Below are 17,921 nucleotides of genomic sequence, written 5' to 3' on the forward strand. Positions count from 1 at the left end.
TTACATAGCTGAGAAGAGAACACTTTTGATTGAGGAGTTGAATAAATTGAAGAGTGAAGGGCCTCAGAGGAAGAATAAGACTGGTCCCATTGCCCCAACTGAATTTGTCCCATCCAAAGGATCAGTTACTTTGTCAGAAATCCGCTTGCCTCTAAAAGCAGATTTTGTCTGTGGTACAGTTCAGAAACCAGGTATGGTGATTTTTATTTGCATCACTTCTAGATCCTATGTTAAATTATGAGCCTTACCTAGATAGGAATTATGCAAATGGGAGCAAGTAGAGCATGCAAAACGACGCACAGCTTGTATTTGGGCCTTTAGTTCCTTTAATGAAGATATATACATAAAAATAACCAAGGGAAAATTTCATATATGGGGTTGCTGATCCACATGGGAACAGACATGGCTCTAACTGAAAGGAAGGCAAGTTAAACATAGATTTTTGTTTGTTTGTTTGTTTTTTTAAGATTTTGAGAGAGAACGAGAGAGAACACAAGCAGGGGGAGGGGCAGAGGCAGAGGGAGAAGCAGGCTGCGGGGCTCTATCCCAGGACCCCAAGATCATGATCTGAACCGCAGGCAGACGCTTAACCAACTGAGCCACCCAGGTGCCTCTAAACATAGTTTTGAGCATAAAATATTTTCCTAAGATGAGATATCTTGATACAGCAGATCATTCAACTTTCATTATTTAATTTTACTGTGGAAAGTATTGGGACACTGAGGAGAATCTACTTTACTTTATTCTATTTAAAATTCATCCCAAAAATCTTGAATTATTGGTTGTAGAGGTGAAGATGACCACCCGGTGAAGATGATTCTATTGAAATTATTATTGCCTTTGTCACTCTAGATTGAAAAAGTAAACTTTTCTAAACATGTATTCTATGATAAATCATAGCAAAGTGGGCAAAGGAGAATATGGCACCAGGATCTGAAAACAGGGCAGGGTAATTATAGCAAGCTTAATAAAATCAGAGTTTCATTAAATTTTCATGAAGTTCTTTTAAGATTCCTTTATGTTTTCATTTGCATGGGCCGTTCTCTTTGAGGAGAAGGAGAGTTAAACATAGGTGAGAAGTGAATTTAAGGTACAGGGAAAATAAAGAATGGAGATGTTTAAAAGTTGGAGCATTCCTGTAGGAACAAGGTAATGTAGGTTCTGATTGTTGCTGTTTTCTAATTTTGGTGTGGTCTGGAAGAAATCTATCGGTAATAATAGTATGTACCTTGAGACGTGGGTATTTACTAACAGACAGTGAAGAAACAGTATGTTTTTATTAGAATTTATCTCCGAGTAACTTTCACAGAAATACAGTATTTTAATCTCAGTTTTGAAATAATAAACCATAGTTTCCCTTTTTGAGGAATATACTGTTAGCTAAAGGATTAGGGATCAATAGGTAAAATTTGAAGTCAGCAGAAATGGAAGGATATGGAGTGACATTATTTCAGTTCACAATCAATAATAGGAAGAGACCTTGATGAAACTTATTGATGATGATTATGATTATCTGCTTATGTGTCTAACCTAGCTGGTTTGTATCTGGAAAGTTGATTTTGGTAATTTTTAGATAAATTACATAAATTCATCGCAGTATTACTTTTTCCTTTGGTCTTCCAAAATGCTGATTAGCCAAATCTGATTTTGCTTGTGCTTATTATGTAATGTGATTACTTTTTGCAGATGCAGCAAATCACTATTTCTTAATTATACTGAAAGCAGGAGCTGAAAATATGGTAGCCACACCATTAGCATGTACTTCAAATTCTCTTAATGGTGATGCTCTGACATTCATTACTACATTTACTCTGTAAGTAAATTAGGCTTTTGACAGTTTAAACATTTTTCGTTTAATAGAGAATACAGATGGAATGTATAGTCTTTGAAATGCAGTAGCTATATTCTTATATGGACAAATAACTCTGTTTCAGTTTGTTGATTTCAATCTTTTGTATGTTTCTGATATTTCTTTCCCGTTGAGTAGCACATTTCTTCCATGTGACTACAGGTATTTAATGTGTTGATATATACATAAAATATAAATATACATTACATATATAAAAATGACTAAGGTCCAGATTATATATTATATAAATAAATACAAATAAAAATATATATAAAATCTGAGCCTTAATTTTATGTGTGTGTATATATATATATATATATGTTTTAAATCTTAAATGTACTTACTATTCTAACTCACTGAAAAGATGTATTTAGTGTCACAAATATATTGTGAAAATACAGAATCAAAATCTAGTTAGAAAAAAAGTACTTATTAAAGATCTTGAGTTGTAAGATACTGAAGAAAAGATTTGACTTGTATCATAGGAAAAACAGACTGTTCTTACCAGTTTTTATATTCTTTAATAGTTTGTAACAACTGCCTGTAGTTAAAAAACACCGTGAATTCCTTTACTGCAGAATAATAACACTGTTAGTGGCATAACTTTTAATGGCATTAAGTCGATGTTTTCCTTACTATTTTATTTAATGATTTATTTTTCCAGGCAAGATGTGTCCAATGACTTTGAAATAAATATTGAAGTTTACAGCTTGGTAAGCAGTGAAAGCTTTCCAAAATAACCAGTATTATGTTTTTCTTAGAGATACTAGATCTTAAACTAATTATGTTTTGGGTTTGTGTGTAGGTACAAAAGAAAGATCTCTCAGGCCCTGATAAGAAGAAAAAGGCATATAAGTCCAAGGTGAGAATGAAAAACCCAGTAAGAGTATTATTATCAGAAACAATAGATATGTCAGTTTTAATTGCTCCACATTTATTTGACAACCAGCTTTTATAGCCCACTGAAATGTCTCTCAGGCCTTTCTTCTGCACTCTTGCCTGCCATGTCCTCGGTTAACCAGCACTTAGGACTGATGTGCAGGCTAAAGCAGTAGTATCTGCATGTTGGTTTCCAGTTTTCCCAGTCTTTGCTCTGTTGTGCTTTTCCTAAGTCATCATCTAGCAGGATTTTATTTTAGTTCTAATAAAAACGGGAATGACAGTATAGGGAAAGCCTTAAGAGAGGACTCAAGTATAATGTATTCCTATTTCAGGATTATTTTCTATGTGGGAGTATCTCAGGGTTGGTTAGTTTTAAGCTCTGAATCGTAATGTTTAGCAGGAAGGACACTGTTATCTTTTCTTCCAGGCGATTACTCCAAAGCGACTTCTCACATCTATAACCACAGTAAGTAAATTCTTAAAAAAAATTTAGCTCCCTTGAGAAATCTGCATCTTACACACAGCATTATAAATTGGTTAGCCATTTTTAAACCCTTAGCACTGTAGAAATCTTTATACTACTGGGGAGAAAATCTCTGATTTTCAAGTAGGGAAAAATACTGAAATCTTTGCAGTTTTAAAGAGTTTAATATTTAAATCTTTGTATCGAATAAAGGAAATAACTTATGCTTCTTTATACCATTTTTTTTTTTTTTTTAGAAAAGCAGCCTTCATTCTTCAGGTGAGTGAGTCTTGAACTATTTCGAACAACAGAATAAGGAACAAGCACAAGCTAAGCAACGGCACACATACGTTATACACACAGGCGTCTTGATGAGTGTTCACCTTAGTCTCCTTTGAATAATGTTTTCTGTATGGCTTTTGGTAACATGTGAGATTATTGGGCAGAACGGCATGCTGTCAGATGTCGCCATAGGCCGCCCGGCCTCACGTCATTCAGGCTCTAGCAGGCAGTACCCGTGGGATACCCTGTTACCCGGCCACAGCTGCAGCCCCTGGCTTTACTCTTCACCCCGGCTTCTGGCGTTCTGTGCTTTCCACACTGTGGACCGGACTTCTTTTTAACTTTACTGATCATGACTGGCATTGTATCATGTCAGAGAAGCATCCTTCTAGTTCACTGGGAACCTGGGTGCCAGGAATCTGGGAAAGGCATTCTCTAGAGTGGCTTTCGGCCTGAGTTTTCCAAAGGGGATTAGGATGGAGCTGGTTTCACTCACCTCCTTTGGGCCTCTGGTCTCTTCTTCTTGGCACAAGAAGGTAACTAAGAAGAACTTTGCAGAGACAGTCTCTACTGCTAATTATGTCATCCTAGACTAGAGCAATGAAGACTTTTCACATCTCTTTTAGGAAAATTGCTTTATGTATACATTTTTAAGTTCTGTGTCTTAAAAATACATCATCCCAAAGGAGTGATAAGAAATGTCTATGCTACTTCACCTAAGTTAAATATAAGGTACTCAACAGTTTTCTTTCATCCTTTCAAGATGGAGGAAAATGAGGCAGTTTTCTCTGTGACAGCTTAATTTCTTTCTATTGGGCTGTGGTGAAGAGTTGTTACCTATACTCACAGAAGTCACTCTGGGGGCGCCTGGGTGGCTCAGTCATTAAGCATCTGCCTTCGGCTCAGGTCATGATCCCAGGGTCCTGGGATCGAGTCCCACATCGGGCTCCTTGCTCAGCGGGGAGCCTGCTTCTCCCTCTGCCGCTCCCTGCCACTCTGCCTACTTGTGATTCCTCTCTCTCTCTCTCTCTCTCTGTGTGTCAAATAAATAAATAAAATCTTTAAAAAAAAAAAAAAAAAAGAAGTCACTCTGAACTAACCTTCATTTCCTTTCTCTACAGTCATGGCCAGTCCAGGTGGTCTCAATGCTGTGCGCACCAGCAACTTTGCCCTGGTTGGATCATACACGCTGTCGTTATCTTCAGTAGGAAACACTAAATTTGCTCTGGACAAGGTAATCCAAATTTATGTATTTATTTACTTGTAGAAAAATTAGGTCAATGGAAATGCCCCAGGACTTTCAAGTATTTGAAATCTTTGGCTGAAAATGTATGTTCTTAGAATTGTACATTTTAACTAGGCATGGGTGTCCCTACATTTTTGATGTTGGAAGTATTTCTCTCTCTGTCTCTTAATAGTTAAATCTTCAAAGCAGTGTATACTGATTTATTCTAACTGTTACTTCTGACTACAGGAGTATTACTTCTTGCATGTAGATGTTAAGCTTACAGTTTTAAACATGGCAGCTTGCCCATTTGAACCGATATTTTGAAATGAATACTATTTTATAGATTTAGTTTTGACAAGATAGGGAAGGATAGGTTACTTTCTTAGAAAGTACTCATGAATCAAAGGGATTTCTTTCCCATACTTTCCTCCCCAAGTTAAAAGCTTCAAAGTTCAGATCTGTGTTCTGTCCCTATTGAGTGCTTTTTCACCATAATGTGATATGACTAAACTTTTAATAGCCAACAAGACCATTTAAAGAGTGAGAGAACTAGTGGCAAACTTTGGTCCTTGGGCTAACTCCTGTGGTATAATACAGGGATATTTTTAAGTATTTTAAGAGATTTTCCTAGTCAGAATATGGAGGTGAGGAAGTATAAACATTTGGAGGCCTAGTTTCTAGTATTGACCCTGCTAGTAATTTCCTTTTTAAAATTGAGCAAAGTCACTTCATTTCTCAGGGATCTTGTTTTCCCAGTAGAGAATATTAGGTTAAATTAAAACAATCTACCTTGAAATTTCTATGAAACATTTTTCTTTTAGTTAATAGACAAAAACAGATTACCTTTGAAATTTTGATTATTGTTAATGCATAAATGTGTTTTATCTTAACATGTTAATTTAAAAAAATGTATATAACTTTTTATTTAGTAATTTAGCTAGTTTAACAAATTGAGTGATCTTGAGTCTTTTTTTCTTTTTGTCTTTTATTTTGTTTGTTTTAGATAAATTATGATGTAAAAGAGCGAGAGCTACTGGGCTATATGTTCCGGGAAAAGGTTGCCATATTTTCTTTGCTTGAAACTAATGAGCTTAAAAAATCAATCTTGAAGTTTTGGCTCATATGTATTCATTTTACTAACCACTCTTATGTGTTCTTAGTTATTTTAAATAATTAAGGACATGGTGTACATTATTCTTTCTTTAGATTCTTGCAGGTGGGCATCTTTTTTTTTTATTCTCATAGTTCTTTAAAGCTTTTTTTTTTGTCCTCTTTTTTTCATGCATGTTTGGTACTTGGGCTTTTCTTCTATATTCTTTTTTCACGTTACAATTCTTTTAAGCTTCACTTCGACTTTGATTTCCTGGGTACTAAAACACCAAATTAATAACTAACACTAAAATGTATTCAGTTGTCTAAAACTAAAATTTTAGTATTCAATATTGTTGACCTCCCCTATATTGAAAGAGCTACTGGAGATGTTTCAGATAAAACTGGTCTCAGTTGTCTAATAGGTATATTGCCATGTAGATGATGCTTTGTTTAGTGATTTTGAAATTAAAATGCATTTAACACTAAAATTATACTAAATATAATCATATGTTGTAGAAGGTTTTTGTTTTTAGGATTTTTAATATCCTTGCAAAGATCAGTTACAAGCATTCTGTGGGTATATAGAAATTTACAAAATGCCAATTTCTGCATGTAAGAGATTTTGTTAATCTTTAAAATGAAAGAGGTTTCAATGATGTATGTTAAGTATAGACTGGTCTTGAAAAATTGTTTGGGTGCCATTTTAATTCAAAATATCACACTTACAAATTTAAAAAAGTCTGGTATTTCCATTCTCTTAATTTCTTTGAAATTATAACTTAAAAAGCCAACCACATGATTTAGTACAAAATCAAATCACTCAATTTAATTGGTTCTGTCTAATACTCTGAAGTGTCTTTCTGAATCAAATACAATATAATCAGATATAAAATTTGTCCCAAATGTGTTTTTGTGAGTGGCAGGAGGAAGCAAATATTTATTCTAATAGTTTATAGTTGATGTAGGAGAATATCTAAAATAGTTAAGTTCAGTGTTCAAGTTGGTGAGAAAAATGGAAGACCTTCTATACTCATATAATAACCCTACCTAATTGACTTTGAGAGAATAGACAAGTCACCCATATCCTACCAGATACCAGTGATATAAGGGAGTGTTTGCTTATTTTATTGGTGCTGTGACCAACAATACAACAGTCACAAAGGTTATCTCTGAGATCACCTTCAGAATGGAACTTCTATTGAAGTTTACCCAGACTGTTTGCTCTATGGATTTAGGATACCACTGATAGCGATTGCCTTCCTATTTGAGGTTAAATCTGGCATCCTGCAATTTAAATTATGAATCTCAATGAGTCACAGGCTCTCAAATCCTTTCTTTGAATAAAGAATCCAAAATAGTCATAGATTTTATTACACTTTCATGGATAAAGGGAGAAGGACATCTCACAGCCCATCTTTTGACGTAAAGAAACCTCATAGGTATTTATGCCCTACTGAAAATAGAGATGTCATTTTAAATAGTAATAGGGCAAACAGTTGTGAAGTAAAACAACCAGTTAGCATTGTCGAATTTCAAGGTTATAGGAAGAGTGATTAGGTGTTCTCTCCTGTGTGCAAAAACTATTCTGGTGTACGCCCATTGGCCCAGTATACTTATTAACAGTACCCCTCTCTCTCAGAAATATCCCACTGTATGAAAAATTACAGCCATGCTGGTTATAAGCTACATTTTATAGCTCTTAACAATAATCTTAGAAGTGTGAATATCGTCAAAGACCCTTTTGTTAAACAGAAAACAGAATAGGATCATACATTTTCACATGTTTCTACACTCAGCAGGGGGGTAGTGATATTGACCGTTTTGTGAATATTCCCAATTCACCTCATCAGGACAAGCTTCTGCCCAAGAATATTGTGAGCTTTTCACAGCTGTAGAGTAAAAGTGGACATTTTCTTCTAGTTTTTATGAGATTCTTTTTACCAGCAGCATTCTTTGGGTTCAATGTGGAAATCTATTAATTAGCATTGAGAGCCTGAGGAACTTAAAACCTGACCACATGGAAAAGGAAAGAACGAGGGAATTTATAAGAAGAAGGATAATGAGGCACATGATGTTTTGATTCTACATTATGGATGACTTTTTTTTTTTTTTAAAGATTTTATTTATTTATTTGAGAGAGAGAGAATGAGAGAGAGCACATGAGAGGGGGGAGGGTCAGAGGGAGAAGCAGACTCCCTGCGGGGCAGGGAGCCCGATGCGGGACTTGATCCAGGGACTCCAGGATCATGACCTGAGCCAAAGGCAGTCGCTTAACCAACTGAGCCACCTAGGCGCCCTTATGGATGCCTTTTAAATTCAGAAAGTTAGAGGTTTGTCTCATGGAATTAGTCTCTGGAAATCTACACTTTCTGGCCAAGATTTCCCCCTTTAACTTATCTTTATTGTGTTGGAGGACTGAATTGTTGGAAACCAGTCTTCACCTAAAAGAAGTTTTTTCCATTCAAAAGTAACTTCTCTTCGGCTTTTCTGGTACCTCAGGCCACATTTTGCTAACAGATGCACAAAATAAATCGAGGTACAGCACAGATGCTCCCAGACCCCCTCAGAGCTCCAGCGGCTGGACGCGGAGGTGCTGGGTGTGGTCCCCAGGGGAAAGAGCTGGGGCCACTCTTGCTGCCTCCACAACCACTAGCTGCAAACACAAATGCCAAATGCCATTTTTGCTTTTTGCCTTTTTTCATGAAAGTGAAAATCCTCTTCAGATTTCTTTTAGTTAGCAAAAACAGGTACTAACGTAGGTCTTTTGTAAAAGTGAAGTGGGCAGACTTTTGAAAATCCAGGGGTTACCTGTGTACCACGTTTTCTTTCTTTTTTTTTTAATAGGAAAACTGGGTATTTATTTGGCCAAACAATATCCTTTTAGCAAACGTTTGTTGAAACGCCTGGATATAAGTTGGCAGTAGGCTAGGAGAACAAACACGAAAAAGGCACGATATTTCCTCTCAAGAACCTAGGGTGCAAAATGCAGGCTATGGCTTCGGGCACAAAAGAGAACATAAACGGGTATTTCAGAGCCTGGAAGACAGACTTCCTCCTTTGAGAAGAACAAGATCTGGGTGGCCTAGAGTAGTTTTCATACTGAGAAGCGGGGAGAAAGGATTCAGTACCATATTGTCTGTATCCCTTCATCTGTTGAGGGGCATGTAGGTTGTTTGCCCCTCTTGCTGTTGTGAAGAATTCAGTGAACACGGGAGTGCACACATCCCTTGAGAATCTGGTTTTAATTCTTTTGGATAAATACCTAGAAGTGAGATTGTTTTTGACTATGTAGTAGTTCTATCCTCACTGAAAAGCTTTCAATTTTGATAGGGTCTAGTTTATCTATTTTGTTGTTCCATGTTGTTGCTCATGCTTTGGTGTCATATCTGAGACTGTTGTTAAATCCATGATCATGAAGATTTACTCCTATGTTTTCTTCTAAGAGTTTCCTGGTTTTAGGTCCTTGATCCATTTTCAGTTAATTTTTGTGTATGATAGGAGATAGGGAACCAACTTTACTCTTGCAGGTAGAAATCCAGTTTCCCTAGCACTATTTGTTTACAAGAGTGCTCTTTCCTGATTGAATGGCCTCGGCACCCCTGCTGAAAATCAGTTGACCATAGCTGTATGAGTTTATTTCTGGGCTCTCAATTCTGTTCCTTCAGTCTATAGATCTTCCTTATGCCCTTACCACACTGTTTTGATGACTGTAGCTTTGGATTAAGTTTTGAAGTTGGGAGGTAGGATTCCTCCAATTTTGTTCTTTTTCAAGATTGTTTTGGTTATTAATAATGGGGACCTTTTGTAATTCCATATGAATTTGGGGATCAGCTTTTCCATTTCTGCAGCTCACTATTCTTTATTGCTGAGTATTGCTGCTAATTTACCAGTGGAGTATATTCTGTTGATGGAGAATGAATAAGCACATGTAATCTCGTCTTAAATCTGTATTTTTTTTTTAATCACATTAACTTGGAACTTAGGGTTCTGTTTTTATCAAACTCTACCTTGAATGAATTTATTCTTCCAAAGCATTTGTTGCTAAGGAACCAGTGGCCTTTGGGACCACCTGTTTTACATTCCAGCTTTAGAAAATACTGTGCTTTCAAGGCATAATCTTCTTTATTCATGGTTTATACATGTTTTATCAAGAAAAAAAAATCACACTTTGAAACAGTTTTGCAAATAACTTACCCTCTGTCTTCGCAGGTGCCCTTTTTATCTCCTTTGGAAGGTCATATTTATTTAAAAATAAAATGTCAGGTGAATTCAAGTGTTGAAGAAAGAGGTTTTCTAGTAAGTAACATTGCTTAATCTATATTTTCCTTTTTCCGTATTGTGAAGTATAGACTTGGTTTCACATAGGAATGACCACCTATGTGATTATGTGATACACTGGTTCAGTCAAGATTTGTTGCATGTCCGCTCTATGCCAGTCACGGTTCTGGTACTGGAATCCAACAGGCTACACAAAATAATCCTTCCCCTCAGAAACTTTTAGTATGGTAGGGAGAAACACAAGTAGACTGGCAAGTGCAATGCTGTGCTGTAATAGGTGGGAGCGTAGAGGGCCTGGGGGTAACTGGTGGGACATCAGGTCTGGAAAATGGGTAAGGGGCCTTAAAGAAAGCCACTGGAAGAAGTAGCTTGTAAACTGCTGAGTAAGTTAGCCAGGGAGAGAGAGGGGGGAGAAGTGTTCCAGATAAAGGGACTCTCTGCACCCTCCCTCTCACCCCCACCAAAGATACGGAGGGCACAGACAGTGAGGGGCAGGTAGTTCAGCCGGCGCTTGGGTGCGGGTGTATGTGGGGAGGAGGAAGAGCGAGGAGGAGAGTGTTGCGGAGGACAGTGTGGTTAGGGGAGACGGGCCTGAGGGTTAAAGGGCCATCGAAAGAACTTGGACCGTATCTTGAAGCCAGCGACGTACGCTTGTAGGATTTTAAGCAGAGGAATAACATCATATTTGGGGTTTAGAAAAGTTATTCTCCCTGCCATGTGGAAAGGAGGTTTGGAGACTGGCGGCCCTGAAGAAGACCAGTGAGGAGACGGTCACTCCACGAGGGGTGGCGGGGACTGTCCTGGGGAGATGAAGCAGGCGCAGTGATTTGACTGTGCAGCAGAGGGGCTGGAAAAGCAGAGGTGAGGCTGTCCCCTAGATCCCTGCCTGTACAACTTGTGGGGTGGCAGTGATGCCACCAAGAGAAGGGATCTTGGGGGAGGAACAAGTGTGCATGTTTGGGGAGAAAGTTTTTTGCCCCCCAAATTTTCTTGTGGAAAGTTGCAGATATACAGCATTGAACACCCGTATACCCACCATCTAGATTGTGGGTTTAACGTGTTTTACTATCCTTGCTTTATCATGTACCTACTACCTAGCCATCCTGCTAGCCACCCCTCTGACCATTGCTGAAAATACCATATTTTGGGGGAAGAATTTTAAAGTATACTGTAGACATTAGTGTGTTCCTCCAAATCTTAAGTGTATATCCCTGAGTTTTAACACAAGCATACATCTGTATAACCCAAATTTCTATTAAGGTCTAAAACATTGCCCCAGAAAGTTCCTTCATGCCAGTTCCTTCATCCCCCAAGGTGGGAAGTTTGGGTAAGTTAAGTTTTAAATGATCTGAATTTTAGATGACTCCAAAGATCTGAGTTTGAAGCTCAAGATAGACATTTTGGTTGAGATGAAGATTTGGAAATCTGCATCATAGAGATTGTAATTAAAGTTCAGGGAGAGTTGAGCAAAGCAGAACCAGGAGGAACACTAATATTTAAACCACAGACCTCGAAAGTGAAGCTCTCAGAGGAGCCTACAGGGAGGGCAGTGTGTCATGGTTGTCAAGAAAGAGAGAATCTGAAAGAGGGAGTGGTCAAGTTAGATCAGGACCTATTATCAGAGATCGTGGGACTCATTTACAAGGCAGAGAACAAAGCTGGATTGCAGATGGTTATGGACAGGTTGGGAGGTGAGGAATGAGAATGCCAGCAGTGCTTTGAAACTAAGTTTGGCTGCAAAGGAGGAAGAGATAGAGCGTGGTACTTGCAGAGCTATGTAGGGTGAAAGAAGGATTTGGTTAACATTTTAATAAGATCAGAGATTTGAGAATCTTTAAATTCAATTGGGTGGCTTCTAATAGGGCAGAGAGATTGAAGATGCACTGGGGAACTTGCACTAGGATTAAGGAGTAATATGCGGAACGAGGTCATGAGAGGGAGAAGAAATGAGATCCAAGCCACCGTTCACGGGATTGATCTTATTCAGAAGTACGGTTGACCCTTGAACAACGCTCATGTGGGTCCATTTATATATGGATTTGTTTCAATAAATACATACAGTACTGTGAATGTATTTTCTCTTCCTTATGATTTTCTTAACGTTTTCTTTTCTCTGACTCACTTTATTGTAAGAATACAGTCTATAATACGTATAACATGCAAAATATGTGTTAATTGACTGCCTCTGTTATCGATATGGCTTCTGGTCAACAGTATGCTATTAATAGTTCATTCTGGTGGGGGTCGGGGGGAGTCAAAAGTTATATGTGGATTTTCGGCACCCCTAACTTCTGGGCTGTTTCAATGGTCCACTATATACTTTTTCCATTATCAGAGGAGAAAAGTATGTGTGTAGGATACATAGAAGATTGTGGGTATGGTGCACAAAGTAGAGAAAATCTAATCTGGTTTTCTTTGTGAAGCGAGAATGTGAATGATACAGAGGGTGTCCGTTTGCAGTTGCTATCAGAGGGGGCAGAAAGAAGAGTTCCGTGGCCAACGTGACTATAAACCAGACTGCCTTAAGTTTTTTTCACATGTCCATCCAGTAGATGGCACTAGATGTTCTTGAAAAAGTGTTTTTATAAATTTCTGATGTGAAGGCAGTGTTTACCTATTGACTTTTTCTTTTAATGTAAATGTTTTCATATTTTACTATAGATACCTTCAGCAACTAACAGACTCTGTTATGGCTGCTAGCTCATTTGCATATGATGTCTGACTGACTGACTTTTTGAGCTGGGCTCTTACCTAGGTTAATGTCAGTTAGATCTCTTCAGGTTTGCTGTCTTGGACCCTATAGCCCATCACATCCACACTTACATAAATGTGCTAAGAAACTGCTCAGAACTCCCCCAAATAAATTCTACCCCCTGCCAAACCGTACCTTTTAATTACTTCTGCCCTCTCTAAAATAGAGATAGTAATTGAAACTAAAGTTGCTTGGTTCCGTTTTCCTTCCTGATATGCCAGGAACAGCTGGAAGGAAGGTGACTACCAACCAAAGAAACTTGCTAAATGATTCTAAAATGGTGCTAGTCTAATTCTGCCTTGACGGATGAACAGCAAGGGAGGGAAGTTCAGGATTAGCTAGAAGGTTCCAGTTCTGCTTTGTGATTATGTGTTGTCATTTAGTTTCCTTGGCCTGAACTTTCCTCAGCTATAAAAATGAAAACGCTGTCCTCTTTTTATTCTTCTCTGATTGTAGTCGGGTGTAATAATTATGATAATGTGTTATTCTCACCCATCAAATTTTTCCTTGTCTATTAGCTTTATGATGTAAAGGGTGAGCATAAACATAAGAGGGAGCTGGTGAGTCATTTATACTAATTTTGTGCTTGAGATCAAAATAGCAACATTCCTGTCTTTTTTCCCTGAATGGTTGTGAGCCAGTATTGCCTAGAAAAAACATGCCTTGGGGAGGAAAGAGGATAAACTGGGGAGGAAGAAATAAAGGTGGCGTAAGAAGATATATGGTTAGAGTAAGCTAATTAATTTGGGTTAATTAACTAAGCTAATAAATTTCAGACTTCTTTCTCTCATAGAAATATATCTTCACACAAAGTAACTTTCCTCCATGGCTAGAGCTTGTACTCTTCTAACTCAAGCCTACTTTGGGTAAATTCACACAAATTAGTGAGTCAAGAAGAGTGTATGTCCGCTATCCTAGGGTTGGTGTAAAGCTTAGGTGATCCATGTGAAGGTGGAAAAGCTGTAATGCATTCTGAAATCAGACACGAAGATGCTTTCAGATTAGCTATATTAGCTGGGTCAGCAACGTGTGGCTTGCTACTTTTTTTAAATAAAGTTTTATTGGAACATGGGCTCATTTGTTTACACACCATCTATGACCTATGACTGCTTTTGCATTACGCTAGCAGAATTGCATAGTTGTGACAGACCCGGTTGCCCACAGTCTAACATCTTTACTCTCTGGTACTTCACAGGAAAAGTTTGCCAACCTCTGATCTCTAGCATTGTTACATTTTTACTTGCTTTGTTCTTTAAAATAGTATTTCCTAAAGGACGTCTTTTCCCTTTTTAAATCCAAAGTGAAGACTTTTATGTGATTAAGACTCAGTAGGACTACAAGTAAAAAATAGTGAGGTGTGGCGGGGGGCAGCTCCGACTTACACTTTAAGTAGAAGTACTCCATGGAAAAAAGCCCCATTTGTTAGTTGCCTTTCCCAGAGTCCTGACCTTAACCGACATGACTGTGTTACCCCTCCTTAGAACGTAGCTTGTGTGTCTAAGGCATGTGCTGACCAGCTGCCTGATTGCAGGGAGCTGCTCCCCAGTGTGCTTGATGGCTCAGCAGGGGGCGGGGAGCTCGGATGTTTATCACAGTAATCAGTCAAGGCATAGAATCATCGCTGACTCAGATGTCCATCGACAGATGAATGGATAAAGAAGATGCGGTGTATATATACACAATGGAATATTATGCAGCCATCAAAAGGAATGAGATCTTGCCATTTGCAATGACGTGGATGGAACTGGAGGGTATTATGTTGAGTGAAATAAATCAAACAGAGAAAGACATGTATCATATGATCTCACTGATATGAGGAATTCTTAATTGCAGGAAACAAACTGAGGGTTGCTGGAGTGGGGAGTGGGGTGGGAGGGATGGGGTGACTGGGTGATAGACACTGGGGAGGGTATGTGCTCTGGTAAGCGCTGTGAATTGTGCAAGACTATTGAATCTCAGATCTGTACCTCTGAAACAAATAATGCAATATATGTTAAGAAAAAAAAAAGAGAAGAAGAAGGTAGCGGGAGGGGAAGAATGAAGCGGGGGAAATCGGAGGGGTAGACGAACCATGAGAGACGATGGACTCTGAAAAACAAACAGGGTTCTAGAGAGGAGGGGGTGGGAGGATGGGTTAGCCTGGTGGTGGGTATTGAGGGCACATTCTGCATGGAGCACTGGGTGTTATGCACAAACAATGAATCATGGAACACTTCATCTAAAATTAATGATGTAATGTATGGGGATTAACATAAGAATAAAAAAAAAAAAGAATCATCGCTGACTCTTTTCCAATCCCATTTTGTTCTGAATAAAAGTTAAATGCTGGTCTTTTACATAAAATAAGTCTAACTTACTAAGCTATCATTGGTTTTGTCAACATATAAGGTATGATATTCCCATTATTCTACCCCACAACACTTAAAGCACTTTTCTCTTGTTTAAGGAGCATTTGGTTTGGGACATGATGCTTTAAAAAGGTGTGCTTTAAAAAGGTCTAAATTAGATAGAGATATTTATTTGGGGTTAATATCTGGAAGTTCTTAAATGCTATATGCTTATAGATGATGTTGAAAATCTGGGTCAATTTCTGGATATTAGCAATCGGTGAGTTTCATTACTAGGGTAAGAGGTGGTGAAAATCATGTAAGTTGATTTTGAGCTATGAAGTATATCAACATATTGAAGTTTAACATACAGATTTATCATTTAATCAATCCTCAAGTTTCTAAAGTTAACATTTCATTGACTTTTCAGACCATATTTGAAGATGTTAGTGGTTTTGGTGCCTGGCATCGAAGATGGTGTGTTCTTTCTGGAAATTGTATCTCTTATTGGACTTACCCAGATGATGAGAAACGAAAGGTAATATTAATAGCCCTGGTCAGTGGTGAAAGCCCTGACTTCCATGTAGTGTTTCATGCAGAGGTTCCCACTGGTCTCCACACCCACCCAGATGCCCCTTTGAGTATGTTTACTAAGCCACTATAAATGTTCTTGTTGCAAGACCTGTGTATGTGTGTGTGTGTGTGTGTGTAAGTAAAACTTTCATGTCTTTTCCATTCCCTGTGATTTGACCACTCTTAAAATACCATAAGGCATATATTTGTCTTTATTTTCTCCTAGAATGTTTCATACTATTTTTTAATAACATTTTTAGCCAGAAATATGTTGAATTCACTTTTGTTTTTATTAATAGTTGACTTACCTAAATCTGGGATAAAACAGTAATGGAAAACCATCACAGGAATATAGTGATTTTGATTTTGTTTCTAAAATTTGATAATAGGATTTTATGTGATAAATTGTATCTCCTTTTCAAAGAATTTAATATTATTGCTCAAGTATGATTATTTATTATCCCCAAACTGGGAAATAGAAATACACAGAATTACAAAATGATGTGTGTTTCTAATTGTTGAAGCTGGTTGATGGGTACATGGAAGTTCATTCCACTGCTCTTTTAATTCTGCATCTCTTTGAAGTATTCCATAACAAAGCGTTTATTTTTTAAGTTGGCTAAAAGCTCCAGTTGGCACTTGTGGTTTCTGTTTTCCTAGCAAGAAACAATAACAGATAAATATGTTCCTCTAAACCTTTTATAATTAAATTTTAACTTTTAAATTAATGGCTTTTTAAGTTTGTACCAACTCAAATACTGCTTAATGCTTATTGATGTAAATGGTCTTGTTTATTTTTTATTAGTTTGTTTTTAATTTGTTTTTAAAGAATCCCATAGGAAGGATAAATCTGGCCAATTGTACAAGTCATCAAATAGAACCGGCCAACAGAGAATTTTGTGCAAGACGCAACACGTTTGAACTAATTACCGTCCGTCCACAAAGAGAAGATGACCGAGAGACTCTCGTCAGCCAGTGCAGGGACACGCTCTGTGTCACCAGGTACGTAGTAGGCTACAAACATAAGTACTTCCATCCAGTAAGGGATTGATTGCCCACTGTGTTCCCGCCACTTTAAGAAATATCAGAGATGGTCCTTGTCTTTGAAGAGAGTACAGTCTTAATGAGGAAAGAAAACCCACACAATCACTAAGGGAACAACCTAATAACTAAATTAATACAGTTAAAAAAAAAAGTCTAACGTTCAAGCTATATCTTAGCTAATCCTGTTTTCCAGTATACTCACAGTGGAGCCATTTTCAAGGCAGTTAGCTAATGTACTTTGGGTTAAGTCTGAAGGTTTTGTGTATAATTGAGAAGGCAAGTATTATTGAAAGAGACTTTACATGTCCCTTCCTTTCCAACCCAAAAATGCCCTCAATGAAATCAGGTGACTTACAAAAAACAGTCTCAGGCTACTCTGCAAATTTTTGGTTGGAGATTAAGAGAATGAACTGTTGGGAGTGAGGGCCAGCAAAGTTAAGTAACTTGCCATGGTTACCTTTGGTAATAAGACACTGAGTCAGGATGTAAACCTCGGTTTCCACAGAGTGACAATAGAGATTGATGAGTAAACACATTTAGCACAGTCTCGAGCTCATAGAATGAGCTCAACAAATGGTCACTATTATTGTTGTTCGTGTTGTGTTCTCTCCTTTGACTAATAGATGATCAGATCACTGCTTATCCCATTTTTAGTACCAATGGGGAGAAATTACAAAGACACAGAATGAGCACACTATAAAAACCTTCTGACAGCTGCTGTTCTCTAGAAGAATGATCTGGCTTGTGAGTTAGGGAATTCTCTTCCTCACCCTCACCTGCCCTATCAACTAGTTATTCAACTTGTGGCTCAATATGGGTGCAGAGAAGTGATTCCTGATATGGATGGAGAGGTTAGGATAGACAAAAATCTTAGGATCTTCAGATCACTTATGTAGATATCATGTTCTACTAACAGTACTAACCCAAAAATAATGGGAGACCGAGCTAAATAGTTACTGGTAGAGCCAGGGGAAGGTCCACAAGCTGGTGCTTCCAGCTCTCAGGGAGCCCGGGTCTGAGGAATTTGGGAAGCTCCCAGATTAAAGACCAGGTGTGCTAACTCTTGCTAGGAAGTGGTCCACATTCAGTGGGTGTCCTGCACCACCAGATTACCCAGGACAGACCACCTGTACAAGACAGTTACCATTTTA

General features: G+C 37.9%; 1 protein-coding gene across 1 annotated transcript in view; it reads left to right on the forward strand.

Annotated features, from left to right (window-relative positions):
* Positions 1–17,921, forward strand: part of ANLN (anillin actin binding protein) — a 50,383-nt gene that overhangs the window by 30,851 nt on the left and 1,611 nt on the right. Inside the window, exons 14-23 of the mRNA XM_035020911.1 lie at positions 9–191; positions 1,687–1,813; positions 2,514–2,562; positions 2,655–2,711; positions 3,159–3,197; positions 3,452–3,473; positions 4,598–4,710; positions 10,006–10,092; positions 15,584–15,691; positions 16,556–16,728. Coding sequence (XP_034876802.1) covers positions 9–191; positions 1,687–1,813; positions 2,514–2,562; positions 2,655–2,711; positions 3,159–3,197; positions 3,452–3,473; positions 4,598–4,710; positions 10,006–10,092; positions 15,584–15,691; positions 16,556–16,728 — 958 coding nt within the window. The remainder of the gene's footprint in view (positions 1–8; positions 192–1,686; positions 1,814–2,513; positions 2,563–2,654; positions 2,712–3,158; positions 3,198–3,451; positions 3,474–4,597; positions 4,711–10,005; positions 10,093–15,583; positions 15,692–16,555; positions 16,729–17,921) is intronic.

Source organism: Mirounga leonina, unplaced genomic scaffold (genome assembly GCF_011800145.1).
Source record: "Mirounga leonina isolate KUSES-001 unplaced genomic scaffold, KU_Mleo_1.0 Mir_174, whole genome shotgun sequence".
Classification (NCBI taxonomy): Eukaryota; Metazoa; Chordata; class Mammalia; order Carnivora; family Phocidae; genus Mirounga; species Mirounga leonina.